The 20,029-nt window shown below is 41.3% G+C and overlaps 1 protein-coding gene across 2 annotated transcripts in view; it reads left to right on the forward strand.

Annotated features, from left to right (window-relative positions):
• Positions 1-2,504: 2,504 nt before the first annotated feature.
• Positions 2,505-20,029, forward strand: part of Appl (amyloid-beta-like protein) — a 65,012-nt gene continuing 47,487 nt past the window's right edge. The window contains exon 1 of one of the 2 annotated variants that reach the window (XM_065302337.1): positions 2,505-2,861. In XM_065302337.1, the coding sequence (XP_065158409.1) occupies positions 2,793-2,861 (69 nt within the window). In that variant the 5' untranslated portion in view covers positions 2,505-2,792. The remainder of the gene's footprint in view (positions 2,862-20,029) is intronic. The other variant, XM_065302338.1, reaches the window with a different exon arrangement.

A 20,029-nucleotide genomic window follows, 5' to 3' on the forward strand; every position in this document is an offset into this window, starting at 1 on the left:
ATTTGGCAGGGCGCCTGTGATATAATTCAAACGAAAGGATCTTGGTGCTTAAATTTTGAAATTAAGGTCGAACGGAAAGGTGCACTATAAATTCCAATTTGAACCCTCAAATGGGGAATTGAAAGCGCAAAATTAAGACCGTATTATTTTCAAAGTATTGGAATTATTATTGCGTTATCGACTTCGGAATTAGGAACAAATTTTCGGATTATTAGTCTACTAATATTTATTGTTTTCTGTAAGAGGTGCCGGTTTTAAATCAAGAGTTATTGCGTTTAAGGTACACGTGAGGAAAGTTTAAGTTTATGCGTTTCGTAGAGTTTATTTAATCCGAAATACAATGCAATATTTTAGATTAAATCGGGGTCAAACTAAATTCGAAATCCTTTTAAACTTTTTCCATCGTATCTGTTTGGTTACGCCACTGTTTACTACAATTTGGTGTTAGTGGACGGTAAGGGGGCGGGAGGCGTCCATTCGCCGGGGCGCAGCGCCGCCACGTTACCGTTGCGGCCGCACGGCGGTGTCGAGTCACTGGCGGCGGGCGTACGCCGGCCCGGCGTCCGCGTCGGCGGATCGATGGCGTCGCATGGCAACGTCCTTCTACTACGAGTCATCACACATCCACTCGTCGCCGTGAATTGCGATTCACCGAGCGCGCGGGGCACTACTAAACCGCTCTCGAAAGCCAAATGCGGCTGCCTTGCCGGCAGTGGCGGCGGCGGCGGGCGCAGCACAATTCATACCCATCACGCCACTCCGCACTTACTATCTCTCCGCCGACGCGCACTCACACTGCCTCCGGCAGCGCAGTGAATTTTAAAATACTACAATTTAATTGACTTTGAATGAATGACATGTAGAGCGGAGTGTGCGGCGTACACATTTCCATATCGTCAAGTATTTATCCTATGCAAATTTTTGAGTTTCCTTGATTTTGATTTTTGGCATGCCAGCGCGTCCGAGAATTTAACGAACTGCCACCCCATGCAGCTCATAGCTCTCTGTATCTCCATCCAGCTTTTCGTTTTCACTTGATCACACCCAATGTAAGAATGAGAATACAGAATACCTAAGCGGAGAAGCAGAGAAAATGCGCGCATTTTCAAGAAAATGCTTGCAGCGTGAGGCGGCGGGGGTGGGGACGCAGAGGAGCGCACGGAATTGCGGACTCGCCGCGGAGAATGAGGCAGCACTTTTATAAGGTTAGTGAATTTATTAAATTTTGCTTAGCTAAGTCAGTTGCCGCGCTCTCGAGGGGAAAATGGTTGGTAAAAAACGAGCGGAAAAATTCACAACAACCGATTTATAATAGCATCGAGCGACGACTCTTGCTTGCCCCCGATGGCGGCAGCACCCTCACCTCCTCCCCCGTTTCCACCCATTCTCGTCGGCCTACCGCGCGCGCGTTATTTATCATGAAGCAAACGAAAGCTTTTCTGGTTTAGCCGCATATCGAATGCGGGACGCAACGCACAATGCAAGGAAATATTTCGCATATTTGGAAACAATACGCGAGGCCACTGCTGCCACGCGCACGAAACACGGAACGAAACCAGGCGCCGGACCCGAACCGATGGCGAAGGCGGCATTTCCAATTTCTGAAGTTCCAGCAGCCTTTCAGAGCGCGCGTGGACGGGGCATGTGTGCGATGCGAAAACGCGATATTAATTTCAGAAATTCCGGCGACCGCGTTCGGTTGACCGGACGGTTCGAATATTCTTTGTTTATACCGGCGAATGGGTTGCATTAAGCGTGCCCACTCTGCCGGGGGCACGTTTTGTGAGAAATTTATTTGGTGGATAGAACAATAGATCATTCAGCTTTTCCATTTGGAATTGCGAATGGAATTTTTGAGGGAATTACTGATTTATTGTAATTAATTGATGTTATAATCATTTTCTGAATGGTTTAACATCAATATGATTTAAAAAAGATTTTATTTTTATTTCCGGATGTAAAAAATTGCGAAAACATAAACATAAATTGCAATCGCTTGCACAATATTTTTTATCCATCATCCCCTTGTGGATACAATTTGAATAACGAATCTAAATACTATTGCGGGAGGGGCCGGTCTCCCTCAACGCGTTTGCCTTCCGGCAATTTGTAATTTCGATTGCAATGTTGCGAAATAATAATATCAGGCGCGTCGATTTGATGAGAGTTTGATGGATGACGCCGCTTTTGTTGTATCGCGGCGCGGGGTCCGCAAGCCCGCTAAGAAAATTCCAGGCGCGCTGAGGGTGCGAGGGCGCGCACACACAATCAAGGAATCGCACTTCTGTACGCCGCCGCCACTGCCGCGCCATGCGATTCCAGTTCCAGCAGGACGGGAGCAGCGGGAGGCGTTGAGTGCGGCGTGCGTGCAGCGACGAAGGCATTCGATATCCCCACGGCATACGCGTGCGAGGAAGACGCGCGTCGGCCGCCTGGTTGCGGGGGCGCGCGGTGTACGGCGGCGTGCCGGTTAGAGCGTGCGCACAGTCGTGCTGCTAGGTGGAGCCAGCCTCAGTCACGATCAACACCCATCGCGGAATAAGTTCAAGTGTGTTCGGGCGTACCGCTGTACGGGCGACTCTCTGCGTGTGCCGTTGCAGTACCAAGCGCTCTAGCCAGTGTGTCCGGTCGAATTACTAAGTAGTCGGTGTGCAAATCGCCGATAATCGCGCGTACACTCCGCCAGGAACTGGGATTTTTACCGACTCGTCTCCGACGCGCCGCCGGCCAGCGGGCGGACGAATCGATTTCGTGTTTCGAATTGATCTTGAAGAAACACGCACAGCGCGATCATGTTGCGCTTGACGGCGTTGTTGCTCTGTGCGGTGGCTATCTGCATTGGGATTTTAGGCGATGTGCAGGTAAGAGCTGATAACTTTTAAAACGCAATGACCTTTATTATATCTTATTTATACCCTGATAATCAAAAAATGTTGTTGTTATTTTTATGTTGCGCCGGGTAGCGCACGACGCGCACGAATCTCAAGTCAATTGACAATTGTCTATTATTATTTAACTTATTAAGTCATCGCGGAAAAATGTTCGACACGCGTCCTACGCACAACCGCATCTTGGTTACCTTGTCATTCGTTGCTTCATAGGTTGGGCCGTGTGTGATCTCTTTAAATTCCATCACACGGCTGGGATATATTCAAATTGTAAGCCGGGTCTAGCCAGATGACACTGGCGTGTCGAATGTATTTTAACGCCTTGGCTTTTAACATCGTACCGCGTGCGTTCCCTGCTAGTAACGTAAGATTGTAAAATCAAAGCAGAGTGTGTCGTGGGTAGGTAGGTAAAGCATAAATACAGCTTGGACTGTTTATTTTTATGAATGAACTAACGACGAAGCCCGAGTTCATGACTAAGGAGTACAAGAGCAGATCACTGAGATCACTTTCGAGCAAGTTTCAGATCTGGTTGTGCGCCTTTGCGGGTGGGCGAGGAAACACGCCGGGCAACCAGAGATGTTACTAATACAGAACAGATCTTGTTGTTCCTCTGTGCACAATTCATTGCGGCCCAGGTAAATTTACATCATGTGCCTGGCTGCACATAATCATCTCGGCGATCGATTCTATTTATAATGGATTATTATATTATACTTGCGAATGAATTCATCAGTCAACATCTGCTCGTCGATAATTTAAATTCAGTTCACCGAATATTCGAATTATAGTTTTGTTCATTGTTACAATTTGCTCATTAATCATTTAATTAATGTACGCAAATTTGGAAGCCAAATTCTAGGTTATTGATTCGAAATTCTAAAACATTATCATTTTGATGAATGACTTGTTGATACAATTTCATTTTATGTACGTCTCTTTGTTAGCTCTGTGTATGCTTATGTTGGTTTGTTTCGGTTGGCATAGAAATGCTTGCGGAATTAAAATAAAATCAACAAGCGCTGCATTAATTTCTGCAGACGTAAACAAGTTACAAACATGCCGAAATTAACTTTTGCTACTGCGATTACGATGAAATTTCCCCGGGAATATTATTGGAGAGATTAAATAACAATGGTCAGATGCAGGTGCTTATAAAATGAAATGTTTGCATACTACTAGAAGATATTTCATTACGTTTAATGGCACATAATGTACTAAATTTAATATTTATGCCATAATTTATTTAAATGCGAGTGTAGTACCCAAAATTAAAAAAGTTTCAACAATACGAATATAGATTGTTGAAATGAGTGGAGCGCCTGATGTCAAATAATTTAGTTCGATGCTGATTAATTATTAAAGTTGTTTGTATCTACAGACGCATGCTCGAAGAGAGTCATTTGCACATAATCGGAGATTCTGTGTGCATATTCAAATTAATATTTGCTGAATGCCCAAATCTCCGCTGAATGCATTACGTATTTCGTTAGCGTGATTAATGACGCTCTGTGCGCACTGCGCGCGGAATGAAACAGTCGCTAAACAGATTTCTATAAAATATACACACTGTCTAACGCCTTTTCGGGGGGCGGCGCGCTTTGTGTTTCGATTTATTTCGGGCATTTGATATCGGGCTTAAAATGCTAACAGCTCACACATAAATAGAAAATGAATTTATGACGACGAACGCGCTCGCTCGGTCGTTTCTTCTCTTGTGTGGGGCTGTTAAGTAGCAATCGATAAATAATTCCTCGATGAATTATTAATCGTAAGCGTCTCCGGCAACAATGGATGGGTCTTTTATAATGCGTAGGAAATGTGCACGCTTGACAAATTAATACACGCTGGTTTATTAAAAACATCGCAGCGCCAAGAATAACAGCGCAATAGGCACATAATTGTTGGTAATTTGCTGAATCGACAACGGAACTTAGTCTAAACATTTGATATAGTGAATTCTATGGAAGTGTTATGTGTGGTTGGGTCTAGTTGTAATATAAAGATTAATGTTATGACTTTTTTCTGGTTTGTTGTTTTTGTTTTCCAAGTAAAATCGTGCTCGTTGACGTATATGGTGTGTGCATTGCTCGATTTCATGCGAAAAAGGAACTAATATCGCAATCTCACCCCGGATCGAAACAAAACCATCGAGCGTTTGCTATTTTTACAACAGGTTACGACGTGTGAGGTGTGATCGCGTGCGTCCACGCTTTCGCCATCGGCTTCGCGAGCGTGAGCAAGCAATTTGTCCGAGTTTTAATCTTTTCTTCTGTCCAATCGAGCCGCGGCCCTCAAACTTCTTGCGCAATTTTTCTTTTATCGAGCCGACCGCAAAGACGCCAATAATACCTACCTACTACCCTGCGAATGAGAATGAAAGGTATCGAAACGCTGTTGTAAATGAAACGGATTGTTGTGCATGCTTCGATGTACGGAAAAAAGGCACAGGAAATTGCGTTTTTGTCGTCGTTGGCTGTTTATTCTGCGACATTTTCTCGACGAATTTTTATTCTCGTTTTCGATTTGGTCGTGCATTCCAGCTCGACCAGGCCCGGCCAAGACACACGCGCGCGCGTTGCGGTCGGTTAATATTTGTTTGTGCGAGGTCGGCGCCGATGGGAATCGGGAATTGCATTTGCGAAATAAATAACCGCGAGCAAAGCCAATAACAAATTGTGTATTAAAGGGAAAAACGCGGTGCACAATTTGATCAACCGGTCGTCTGGTCGACTGAGGTCCCAAATAGAAATTGTCGAATATATTTGGACGAAAACGCGCAGCGGACATGCTAGATTTAGAGACATCAATTGTAAAGCAATTTCCTCGGTCGTTCAATATTTGTTATGGCACACATGTAAATGTTGAGCTTTTATTGCATGTGCGAGCTAGGTGTGTACAAATTCGAGAACAAAACGTGCTCTGCAAACGTGTGTGTTTATTGCTTTATTGTCGGAGTTCAGGTTGATAGGAACAAAACATTTAGTTTAACAAAAAAAATGATTTCTGAATTCAAAAATGAAACAGTTCCGCAACAGTGCGAGAAATAAAATAATTATGTTGTATTTTAACGATTATTTAATTAAAACTTTTGATTTTAATTAAAATAAAAAGGATACAGATTAAATTGAATCTGCGAATTTATATTTACACTCATTTAAATTATCGATTACTCATTCGTTAGCGCTAGTATTAGTGCCATTTCGAGATTAAAGCGAGTATTATATCACTACTTCATATGAAACTACCCCGAAGCGTAGCGTAGGCGTCTCGCTGCCGAGACTTGTAGTTTAATTCGATTAGTAAACAAGTGCAAAATAGTGATTAATCATTTGCCACATTTATTATCATTCCGCCTCGGATTTAATTCACACGTCCAGTTCAGTTTCATCGCATGCAATTCGAATATTTACTATTCGTACATTTTCCATGCATTTATGACGATCGGTGTTTATTGAAATTTGATAATTTCAGAAATTGCCACAGCGCCTTTATTTATCTTCGTTTTATTGTGCATTATGTATTCCATTGCCGGTAGAATGCATTCGAAATTTATTTATTCGCTCCCATCGTCGGGTCGGGGCGCGTCGGTTAGGTATCGCTTTAGCTTATTTTATACATTTATTTATATGCGCCGCGAATTCAATTCAATCATCCCCCTTATCTATTTTGCGGTGCGCACATGCCCGCACACCCGACACACCCGCGTTGCGTCGTGCACTCGCGAAAAGAATAATAGATCCGCACTTTCTTCTGCCGCGCGTTAGCTCGGGCGCGAAAAAAAGGTTACACTTATTTATGTGTGTACATTGTTGTTTTTTCCGTCTCGTTATCCACACAACAAAGGACCGGGCTGGGCCGTTTCCCCTTCGAAACGCTCGGCGCCTCTGCGAATGCACTGAAGACGTGAGACGGACATGTTTGAATCGTATACTTTTTTCTGCGCCCTTTGAATAAAACTGCGATAGCTCTTCGAGGGTTCTCGATACATACTAAGCGATTTAAGAAAACAATCGCTAAGTAGAAACGTCGATTTTTCTTTTCGAATTGCAAACAATACGTTTTCTATTCGTGGAAATAGATTAATTCCAAGTGTGCTGCAATGTCATTTAAACAAATAAAGCTTTTCAGGGAAATATAAAGAATAAAATCAACGGAAATTTAATTGTAAAGTATATTTCATTCAAGATATTGAAGGTTTTGTTCGTTTTACTCTGTAGATTGCTTACTGCGAGTAGAACTCCTACGTTTTTCTTTTTTTTCATTCCCTTTCGTGACCTTTTTTTGTTGGGCGTCTTTTCTATAAAATTAAATTTACATTTTTTTATTGCCGTTTTCTCCCTCGACTGCGCTGCGTCATGCAACACACATACGAAAACAGTACGAAAAAATGACTAAACTAAGCAAGTAAACGAATTGATATCAGTTTACGGCGTAAACACATAAATAACGTAAATATAAAAGTACGGCTAAGGCGAAATGAACCAGGGCATAAGAAGCTTATTGCACACAACAAAAGTATAATTTTGTTATATCTTCATGCGGGAAAAGAGCGACGGCTTTGGCAGATTCCCGAAAAAAATAAAACGTTATCTACCGCATGAAAATTATTATTATTTACCGAGTTTTTATTCGTTCACATGCGAATATTCGTGAGTGAAAAAGTTTGCATTAAAGTTTCGCAGCATGTGCATGTGCAACCTGCCTTCATATTCACATTCACATGTTTTATGGATAACTTGTTTATGAAACGGAAATGCACCTGGCGTCGACGAAGTCGGCAGAGGTTGTTTGTTGCGTACTCTTCTCGTATAAGAACCTACTCCGAATAACGCAGCAGCTTTTGTCATGTTCATTGGCATTTTTCTCACATCGCTTCATTAAGACTAAGCGCAGGAAGCGTTTTAAATGCAAGAATGGTTTCCACACTTTCGGTGGAGCATCCGAACACGCCGAGAGTTGAACATTAGACAGCGGCTTGGGAACAGAACCACCGCGTGTTGGTCAGGTAGTAGAAGAGCGTATTAACCGCGCAAAGACCTACCTTAGCCACTGTGTGACTGGCACACTCGGTCTTTTTTTAATTCACCTGAGTCGTTCTTACTTGGGCTTCTTATTTTCGGTCGTTCGATCGTGCACCAGCTGTTTGCACCATCGTTCTGAACTTCCTAGTCGGGCATTTTTCATCTTTGTTTCAAAATTCATTCTTACACATTTGTTATACGTGGTTGTTCTTCTTTTCCCTGGGATTAGTAGATTGCACTCGCCTGTGTTGTTATTTTCTTGGAAAAGTAGAGCAGGTGTTTTATTAATAGCCTTTTTTTTCTGGTGTACGACCTCATACCACATATTTTCTCGAGTGTGGCGTGATTTTTCGATTCGGTTAATGTTTATCTTATTGCATGTTAAGGTAAAATGCGCATTACAGAAAAGGTGTATGAACTGTATGGAAGATGAAGAAAAAGAAACGCGAATCAGCGTTCGTGTGACATAAACATGATGTAACGAGCCGCACGAGAAACGAGAAAAATACTATAATACGTTACTAATGGAAATGAGGGGAGGCCAACAAATAACACCATTTAGCATAAATATTATTTCATAACCGTAGAAATAGGAAAGCTTAGAAAGAAAAACAACATAGTACGCACGCAATTACATATTACGTGTTGGATTATCGTGCGTTTTTTTCTTTATTTTCCTCAAGAATTTTCTACAGCCGAGATAATAGAATGAATATTTCCTTTATGGCGTCACAAAGGAATAAAAATACTCCGGCTAATGGGGAAAATACTTCAAAAGTAAAATAGAAATAGTGATAAAATTTTACAGCCTGCACAGATTTGTCTATTTTGCTTGATTTTCCGGTGAAAAGAGCTATATCTCCGGAACTTGCCTTATAACTTTTCAACTTTTCTAGCCGGCAGTTTAATACCATGTGCCTCTGACATTTAAAACTTTTTAAAAGCGTCGTATACAATGCCACCCCATTCGAGCAACAATAACTTGTCGTCCTCGAGTGTATTAGCCCAATTCACCGGCGATATGTGCGTTCTGGGGGAAGAAAATACTCCTTCTATCTTTCTTCTGCGCTGGACTTTATCAGTTGACCCTCGATACGCCTTGTTCCAATTCCGGCCTTACATCATTGTTCGCCAGATCCAGTATCATCTTGCAATATTACAAAACCCAAAGACACGAATATCATTCGCAATAATTCATTTTTCTCCACCTTCTTTGTCGTTTTTCTCCTGCGATTGCTTTAAATGCGCGGGAGTAAATTATATTGATGTCTTTCTTCATCTTTATTTTACGCCGTTCCGTTTTGTGGGTGAGACCGTGTTCTTTGAACAGTTCCATATCTTTGTCAGTGCACACAAGGCTTCACATCGATACGATATCCTTCACTTTTCTCTAAAGATGTGATCTTTTTCGATTTGGATCTTTTCGTTTTTTATCTGCTCCTCGCTTTGTCTACCTTCTCACCGTGTTCGCTGGCGTGATACTGATGCCATTATTATGGACGTTCTGGGCGAGTTTCGTGAAGCGAACCTATAGGTATATAGGATGGGTTGGTTAGGACCGCGAGGGGGCACTTTGATCGACTTTTATATTGTGCGCGACGGGTCGCCGCGACGGTGGCTAGATGTGTGCGTGGGAATAGGGAATTCCGGGAGCGAGGGGCGAAGCATCGGCTCGAAAATGTCGGGCAATATATATTATGGAAAAAAGGTCAATTCGCTTGCCAATGCACACACAGCGGCTTGTGCAGCAAGCGACAGGGCGAAACCGACAGCTGGATACCCGAAAGACTCCTGGCAGCTCTATACGATAGCGCCAGAGACGATATCATTGCCAAAACGATCACCAGCGTGAGTCATACGGCTCGTTCGTAAAACGACTCTCTTTTCCAACGTTATCAAAATACGTAGTTCCCAGATTACGGTTAGTACACAATGAAAATCTACAGATTAACTATTAATTTTATATATGTTGTTGTAAGCTGTTACCATAATGTAACAAGTTTTCTTCTGCTGAATATTGTAACCCACGTGTAAATTTATGCAAATAAATGTTTTGCTTGGTTGCAGGTAAGAAGTTCATTATCATTCGTAATAAGCCAGCGAAAGCAGACGTAGCTCGCGCGTTAAGATGAAAGTTTGCTAATTATACTTGCGACCGACGCGTAAGAAAATAGGATGGGCGGGTTGGGAATTGAGTAGAACAAGGAGAAGGAGGACCGGACCCCCCTGGCACCACTGCGTGTAAGTTTCTAATTTTTTTAATTAACCAACTTTGGGACCAAACACCACCGGGCAGTCTGGCGAAGCCGAAAAATACTCGAAACTTGGGAAATTAATTAAGAAATGAATTTCTTTCTTTTTTTACTTTTCATCGAGTCTCTCTTTCTTTTTGTGGGTCGCATTGTTTGCTACACGCAAATTGTAGTCACCGATGAAATTCTTGAATTTTAACTTAACGTTTACTATTCGATGCCAACAATGAGGTTCAATTGCTATTTTAAATTTGCAATTCGCAAGAATAGTCGCCCGCCGGATGTAACCGAAACGCTGGCAATATTGTAAGTTGGAATGCGCGCTGCGCTGCCTGCATGGAAATGATTCCTGTCGGAATTTAGTGAATAGCACTCCGTCCTTGGAAAAGTCATGGAGTCCTCGCAGATGCCGCGAAAATACAGTGCGCTTTTATACATTTCGAATAATTCGCCCGCCACTAGTCCTAACAGTCAGGTCCGATATAAATTCGCGAATTTAACTCGTTTGGTAATTGCTTCGCGTCGGAAATGAAGTTCAAAGAACTTTGCAGCTTAGCCTTACAGTTTGACTGTTTCGTTTCAATATGCTAATGGAAATTCGCGCGCGCGCGCATATTGCAAGGACCAACTGTATGGGTGTGGGTGCGATCGGTAACAAGGCGAATTTGTAACGGCGTACAATTCGACGCCGCGACTTGCCGATATTTCCTCTCGGGGAAAGGATTCTTTATGATGCGTATAAAACCCGGGCGGTGTCTGAGTGTACACGTCCAAGGGTGTGTGTCAGCTGGTCCATTTCAAAAAGAAATTACCCGTGTATTTCATCCCATTCGTACGCGGCCGCAACTGGCAGTTCTGGCAATCTTGGCAGTTTCTTACAAGGGTTTTATATTTGTTCTTCTACTCGGCGCGTGGCGGCATTACTACAGCTGCCTTGGAGGCGTTGCGAGGGCGTGCGAATAAGTTTGACAAAGAATTAATTAATATATTAGGCGCACACTGTTCGCTCGTAGTCGCTAATCTTTTCTTTGAAGTTGCTGGGCGTGTCGTGACTGTCTGCTTGTTGATTGTTTTAACATTTGCTCTCTTCAAGGATTAATTAGCTTTCATTTATTTACAATGTTTGCTTTAAGTGTTAACATGTCGACTGTTTGCAAAGAATTTTATTTTTTAAACTCTATTTTAACTTAATTACTAATCGCAACAGTAAATCAGAATGTCTATTTATAAACCTAGATAAATTGTTGTGGAATGAAATGTAACGGATAGCTCTGTCCTAGGACTAAGCGAAAACTGCAGTTAATTAAATGATTGCATCAGTAACAACGAACTACAATGAGACAATGTACTTATTTACTCAGTTTGTTTGATGTACCTACTCTTGTTGGTTTTTCCGTTCTCTCGCAGTATAATCTTGCTAAGTCATAAATTTTCACAAAGTGTTTTCAAGCGTTAGCATCCTAAGGTGAAGGTATTGAATGTCATTAGAGAACAATTTACATTGGTTTCACATGCAAATGTCGATTCGAAATTAATTTTATTCTTTGTTTTCGCGGGAACCGCATTCGCGTATATTTTCGGGATTTGGTTTTAATATGGAAAATTCCGGCCATCCATCCATTACGCTACGTTACGCCTTCTCCGATTTCTCTTTGCACTGCTCTCCATTTGGATTTGGATTCCGTTTGGTTGAAATTCATTAAAAACGGGATTTATACGTGCGCGAATTTTCGAAGAACGAAAAGTGGAATTATAAGACGATCGGTTCCCCAGCTTGCGGTCTGGGCGCGAGCTGAACAATGAAAGTTGTGCGCACAGAACCGCGAACTGGATACGACAGTGGTGTGCGGACCATTCGTGCCTCTTCCGGGTTGCTGGGTCCTCGGGGACGTCTCTTTCTACGACACACTGGTGGCGGTTTTTTCGTCCTCTTCGCAGCGAGCTCACCGCGATTGCCGACCGCACGAAACGAGAATAAATTAAAATAATTTAAATGGAAATAATCTGCTATTCTAATAGGAATAAAACCATGCCGGAAAATTAATACACAATATTAATGCGCTCGTGTTTTCATTTTCCAGTTTTCAGCGCAGCCAACGTGGCTTAACTGAAACTAAAAACTATAATAAAAAAAGCGTGACTAAATCCTACAAAAACGTAAAGACGATAATGGCAATATCATTGATATGCAACGATATAAAAGTTTGTAGATATGTATATATAGGTATACCAAAAATTGATCGCTTTATAATTGAACTTTTTTAGCGATTTTGCTATAAAGCCAGTGCCGCGTGAGTTGGGAGTAGACTCGCGTCGTCGATGCCGCGCTAAAATGTAGAGATTTAGGTAAATCCGCTGTGTGTATCTCTGACATTCGAATGCGTTCCATGCGGGTGCTGGGGGCGCAGAGTTCGGCCAAAAATAAATTCGAGCCGCGACTTGAATCAATAATACACCTATCCCACCTATCAGGGTATTGAAAATCTGAATAATGGATTTAACTTTACCTTATCTTTTACATTTCGTGCGCGAGACGCCAACGTATTTTTGATTTATTTCGTTCGCATCTTTTTGCGCATTTTAAAGGGTTGTAAAATTTCGATATAAAAGTTTAACACTCGATCATAAAACAAATTCAATAGATAGTTGAAATGGTACATTTTAGTTTGATTTCTTGGCACGTGTAAAATTGATTTATTCTATATTTAAGCTCCTGTGACAAATATCTTTAATGCCAGCAGGTTAATGTTGGTAATAGAATAGTAGCGTGCTTGCTGCTTTATTGATTTCATTTTAGAGCGCAGCCTAATTTGATAGTTAGTACCTTGCTGACATTTTCGCTCAAATAACTATGGAAAGTCGGTGATAAACATAAAATGAAATGTAGCTATCTTTGTCTATACGCTTCTGGCATTCGAAAGAGTCGATTCGCGATCGCAAGAAAACCTTCAAGCGCCACGGAGAGGATTTTATTTATTATTCTGGAAGCTTTTACAATCGTCGATTTATATCCTACCATCCTGTACACCTACCTATATTCGTTTGTAGTCCTTTTTTGCGATATTTTTGTATTCAAAGTTCGTCTCCACGTCTTTGCGCATCGAAGACGCATCGGAAAAGAATTTTCGGCAACCGGAACAGGCAAGTTTTTCACGCGCGGGGTGAATATTTCTTCGTGTGATGTTTCATTCTCGCACTTTCCAACCAACGCGGCGAGAATTTGCGTACATTGCTTCGTACTTTGTTCACTTTTTGTTTGTGCTTTCGATCTTGACATGCACTATGCATAGATGTATTCATGGAAGTAGGAAGCGAGCAAAGGGATTCACCTTTTTTGTCTGCGAGTGTCTGATTTGGTTTGTATTCTATGTTTGCATATGTATTTCTCCTAGCCGTAAAGGTTACGAAACCTTTCGGAAGTTGGCGTTGCAAGCTCTAGCTGCAAAAGTCTCGGGAAGAAATTTCTAAGAAGCTTTCGATGCATTAAAAAAAGAAAATGAAATGTTGGAATGGAATCTTAGTTTTAGTTCTTATTTTGTTGACGCTGCTGAGGTAGTCGAATCAAAGTGGAAGACTTTGAGGAATTCTTCGAAGAATTCGATAGAAAATCAGGCAAGCAATTTTTCAATGGTGCTTCGAGAAAATCAATCCGGAATTACATGGCAGAAAATTAAATTACGCGTAGGTGGGTACTACCCACTCTCTGTTCAATATTTTTATTTTCACATTTAGACTGCACTACATTAGGTTTGGGGAATTTTCACCGACTGTAAATCAGTCTTGCTTTCTTTCCTTTAAAATTAGCTACACACTTTGTAGCCTGTAGTTCACTTCAGCAATATTTAATGATTTAATTTTATAGTTTATATTGCACACAAAGCAAATTTTGGAATTGCGGGTTTTGTTTAGCTGGAAATTATTTTATTGTATATTTTTTCAGTTTGTGTACCGGCCAAATTCAATTTTCCGTTTTTGTGTATCCACATCCTCCCCAACACTGCAACCCCGCTCGCCTGCGAGGCCGATTTATAACGAACATAATGCAATATTCTGTCAACGCGTACGATGGGCGATATAAAAATACAGCTCAGGTGCGTTCACGCCGCTTGAATAGAATCCGATAAAAGTGTTGGGCTAAAAAACGGTTAGTAAATTCGATGTTTCTAACGCGAAAAAATAAACGCGCTTGGGTCTAGACTCTAGAGTTGGACGTTATGCAACTATGAATTACGTTTCGCGCGGACGGGCAGTAAATTTCCATTACTGGTGGAAAACATTTTCGTCGAGTCAGCACCCCCGGTGTGTATTGCGCGTTGGTGGTGGACTCGTGTTTCTATTCGCACGCGCTTGCTATAATACACTATTATCCGGATGGATATTTTCTAGTTTATAATATGGCGCCGGCCGCGTTTTCTGGTTTACTGCACATTTTAACTATTTATATGCGTTGTGCGCCCTCGGCCCATGCTGTAAATACAGCCGAATAGAGTATTTTCATTTACACCCTGAAATGTTTGCAAAAACACTTTTTTGTGCTAGTTATATTAAATTTCCCTTGAAGTGAGCAAACAATGCAATCAAATATACACGTATGAACATGATTATTTTTTCCTATTCCAATTGTGGAAAATAAAACAGAAAATATTTTGTTTGAAACCATATTTACTAATTGCCTCTTTTTTTCTCGCAGTAATAATTTGTTCAGTTATTCTGCGAACTAATATTTCAAAAATAATTATTTTGTCGTAAATTTTACTTCTGCTCGTTTATTTTTCAAAGTTGTTCTTAGGGTAATATCAAAATGCAATTTTCTTTATGTTGCAGACGGTAGCTATGCATATTTGTACATTATACTTATCATATATTAGCTTTAGTGCACTGCATTTTACCTACACTATATTTACTAAATGAGGCTCTAAAAGGGGATTTCATTCCAAGATTAAATTTCACCGTGTTACCTTTAGCCTTCCTAGCGCATCGGCGCACACTTATTCGCAGCCCATTTCCAACGCCGCCCCTGCCGCGCCTTGCCTTTGCACCGAGCAATCGTAAATAGTTTTCTTCGTTCCTAATTGCGCCATCGTATAAATTCTACTTTCTGGTGTGAGATGCAGCGCGAACTTCTTATATTCGCAAAATTGTGTAAAAAGTCCATGGCGGCGAGACATTGCATTAAAATTTCAGACTTACTCAAGGTGCAAAAAAGCGAATAAAAATGAAAGGTGAAGCTGATGAAAAACGATAATAAAAAGATTGTGTAGTCAACTTTATGAATGTTGAAGCGTCTCGAAACAAAATAAAAAAGTTAAGATTGGAAATTAAATATATTTTTTTATTGAATAAAATCGATACGATTATTTTATTTGGTAATTACACTTGGTGGCTTATAATAAATGAGAAAATAATCGTTAATTAAAGGTTACAATCGACATAAGTCTTAATGAATTAATGTTGGAGTTTAGTCTAATCGGTGCGTCGTTTACTCAAATGAATCGCTCATTCAGAACGCCCGCTTCGACGTGATGACCATGATGGCCGCTGCGTTTTGTCATGAAAATGCATTCAGCATACGTCCACTCGCGTGCGCGCAAATAAATATTTAAACGTTTGTCGGAGACAACATCCATCCGTCCGTCCCTACCAGAGTCGCTGTCATGTTTCGCGTGTGTGTTCGTGGCATGAGTGGCAAGCGGCGTGAACTGAACTGGACCCGACTAGCGCGCTGGATATTGCGTTGGTCGCATGCATGGTCGAAGGTCTGGATGACCATTAACCATCGGACGCGTCTATCTCGATTGCCGTCATTTGTCTAACTCTAATGTGCATACAGGCGGTCGGGCCACTGCAGAACTGTGCACGGTGTGCGATGAATTTGTTTTGAATGCTTTGCGTGCGCCCAATTTGTGCTTTTACCTAACCACCTGTACCAGCGAGATACGAAATAATTCGCTGGGGCGCGCGCGCAGACAAATGTATGCGTTTCAGATTAATTGCACCGCACGCACTCATTACGATCATTACACACGCCGGTGATCACAGTGATTATGGGCGAAAAGCTAAAATCGCCCAAATGCATGAACGTCGCGACTTCGGCGTGCTGTATGTAGTGTAGATAGAATGTGGAAAGCGCACGACATGTGATTTCGATTATATTCGTAATGAACGCATTACAAAGCGTTAACAAGCAACCCAGCTCGTTAAATATTTCTATAATTTCGCGCAATTATATATTTTATTGCGTTGTATAACTTTTATTTTTTGTTGCATAAATTAACATGAATACCGCGAGCGCGTAACAAAGCGTTGTCTTTATATGAAAAGTAAAAAAGTAACATTTTGTATGCGCGTTGGGTTCAAACATTACAGTAATGAAGTTTTGAGTGGTGTTGCAGTTTGGTATAAACTATAACTATTGAAAATTAAGACGATGTACTATATTTTGAAATGCCTTGTCTTGAATATCTTGAGGCGTGGTTCACGATGATGGCGGCAAAAGAGTTTTTTACGGGCGTACCACCGCAGCTTAGTTTCGAAGTGTTCACTTGGATAGATCGAAATTATCCAAAATGAGAAAAGTTTTGCGAAAACGCGCCCTCGTTCAGCGCACAAGTTTGTTGCAGGACGGCGTAACGGACCTTGGAAAATTAATTTCGTCTCTTGCTTTACTCAAAAATATTCAAAGAGTGTTTTTCCTATTTATACTTTTCAATGTTTTTGTTTTGCATGCGAATTATTTCGTTTGTGGTTTGAATTTCTATGATTATAGTTCGTCTGACGCATACTGTTAATAGATGCCAGTAATAATTAAAATGTGAGTGCGGTGATGATGGAGTATGCAAGTTGATTTTGTCATCGCGCAAAATTAACAACACAAACAAATCACGACCTCACTGAATGTTGGTGCTGTGTGATGTCCGCATTGCGGTTTTCTATTACGATTTTTTTTCTGTATTTCGTTACTTGTGTTATTCGAACCGCACATTGTGTGCTTGCTGTGGTGTTTCGTATCGCGACGAGGAAAAATAAGCCGCGAGTTCTGTGAGTGATACATTTTTGATTAGGTTTTCCTAAAGCAACAACCGGTTGGCTGGCTGGTGGTCGGAGCCAACGAACCGCCAACTTGCTATCAGACCAACTCTCGGGGTTGGGTTATGGACTTGCTAAATTTCGAAATTCAAACAAAAAGAAGTAAAAGAGGTTAAAAAAAGGGTGCAAACAAGCACCGACAATGTAGTGAGCAGCGGGCAAGCACTTGCCTGCTTTACTCTCCTTGTGCAAATAAAATTGGACAATTGTTATATGCGGAGAATTTCGCGCCAGTGAGCGTCAAGCAACTTGTGGCGCGAGCATAAGTTAATGTTGGACCAACTGCGGGCCAAGATGGTTAAAAGAAAAACAAAAGGAAAATTATATTTTGCATGAGGTAGTAGCGCGCAACATGCTGCGTCCGCCGGTGGAAATAAAAAGTTGCGCCGCAAAAAATACACCAAAACAAAAAGAGGTAGTACCGCAGCGACGGGCCGGAAAAAATTGTTTGCATATTTTCGTCGGTGAGTCGTAGACGAAATTAATTTTCCAAGATGTTGGAAGATGCTGAAGGGGCGTACGTGAAGTGGATGTGGAGCGATGTCATGCCAAGCGGGAAATTTTGCTACGGCTCGTCGCAAACTTTTCTCATTTCGGAAAATTTCGATTTCTACCTGAATACTTTTCAACTGGCCTCGATATTTCATGCTTGCGGCAATTTAAAAAAAGTCAATATTTTTATTTGCATCAAAATAAATTAATTGCGCGGCATCCCGTTAAATTGGCAAATTACAGGGAGGAGTTGTTTTGACTTTCAGCTTATCCACGGGTGTTGGAAGTTATTTTAAAAATAATTTTATGTTATGGTAATAAACCGGTGTTGTTTTGTTATTTGCTGACTGTTGTTCCACGAAATTGGCCAGCGTGAAATTCGCCCCATATAATTTTTTTTGTTCGGATCACGCGTCTATTTTGTTTTTTGTTTGTTTGCCGCTCTTTTTATATTATTCTTCGTTTTGCCTTTTCTGGTATTGCCGCGACTGGATGTGTGCAACATTACCTACGCTTGCCCCACCGTATGGGTATTATGCTTCGTGTCAAGTTTTCCAGTCACGAAAAGTCGGTTTTTTAATGTCGAATCCTTTATTATACTTGTAATATGTGTGTGTGCTCGCGAATGTAGGACGTAAACGAGGCGAGCGCGCACAGCGATGAACAGAAGTTTACGTGCGCCGAACGTGTAGCGAAGCAAAAATGGCAATAAAAAAGGTTCATCCGGGGCGCGTACAAACACCCCCAATGCGCGCACATACGCAGAAGATTCGTTATCCGTAACCAAAAACGAAACGAAGTAAGCCGAGGGTTTGCTTTCAGGATTGAATAGATGCGAAGTTTTCTGTTTTATTTTTTTACCTTGAATTTTGGCATCAATTGAAAATTTTTGTGATATTGAAGTGCCGCCATTGTTCAAACAATTTTTCATGTTTTTAATCTGCCATGAAAGCAAAATAATTGAAAATCAATACCGATACGCCAAAAATAAAAAATATCCTAAAGTAATGTAAACAAAGGTGTATAATGTACGATAAAGGGGTACAGGCAATATTTCCGGAACACTTTTTGTTTTTTTCTGTAGCAATTAGTAATTAATTACGCAGGGGTTCATCGTGTCGTCGTCAACATTATTGGTTTTAATTGACAGGAAAATGACAAGGGTTTTCACTACTTGGCCTGCTCGCCCTATGTCGTATCCCCCTTTTGCTTTAAATTCAGTTTTAACCAGAAGTTGACTAAGTTATCATACAGTGACTAACGTATTGAGTCATCATATAATTCACCCTCAAAACGGGTGGCTCTTACTCAAATATAATTAGTAAATGACGGCTGCTGTTGTGGATTAATTTTAAATAAGTCTGCATTTTAGATCGACTCAATTTTATCCAAACCGAAGGGCAAATGTCACTGGAGTCGTCCGAAATTCGCGGCGTGGGCATGAATAAATACATTTTTAAAGTAAAACGGAAATATTGATGATGTAGGTGAACTCTCGACTCTCGAAATCGCAAAGTTTAATAAAACATCGTAGTTTAGTGCTTGCGAGCTTGCACGAAGTTTTATTTTCTAACGTATGAACGCGGACGGCGCTCATATTTCATAATGATCGACTGAAAACTGATCGAAAAGTGAAAAGTTTTGCTTCACGGCGTTCTTGAGCATGATAGTTATGCTCTCCACTTTAATTCACAATGTTTTCCAGCGTCGATCTCATCGAGCTTGCAAGAGCTTTCATCATTTTATGGCATATTTTCTCTCTTGTGGACACGCGTCAGCCAGCTGCCGAGTTTTTGCATAAGTTTTTTTCTTTGCAATCCAATCACACTAGTCGTCCCTCGCGCGCGTTATTTGCTTTCTTATCGCTCGCTGGCTTGGATCTTGCGTCAAGTATTCAACTTTAAACTTCCAACTGCCGCGCGACTTTGAGTGAAAATCTCGTTCGTCTGACTGGAGCGCTGTTACTTTACTTACTACTTTTATTCGCGGGTACTTTGCACACGCGTGGACCGATGCTTGGAACATATATCACACCGTTATAAGAATTGCACGCCGACGCGCGCGATCCTTACACGAGCTTTCGGTATGCCAAAGGTGTTAAAAATGAAATATATGAGTCAGTCATAAATTTTGCAAAAAGAGAAATCTTGGAATGGCACACAAACTTCCGCGGAACTTACAGCACTAGTGCATCTTCTGTTCTTTTCGCGCTTGGAACAGAGGCGAATCAAGGAAAAAGTGCTGAGATGGGAAGTTGGGGTGTAAAGGCACTTTGAGAAATCGATAA

The sequence above is a fragment of the Atheta coriaria genome, unplaced genomic scaffold (genome assembly GCF_025399875.1).
Source record: "Atheta coriaria isolate IRGN ID8LTWV9N9 unplaced genomic scaffold, Caltech_Dcor_3.1 hic_scaffold_5_pilon, whole genome shotgun sequence".
NCBI lineage: Eukaryota > Metazoa > Arthropoda > Insecta > Coleoptera > Staphylinidae > Dalotia > Dalotia coriaria.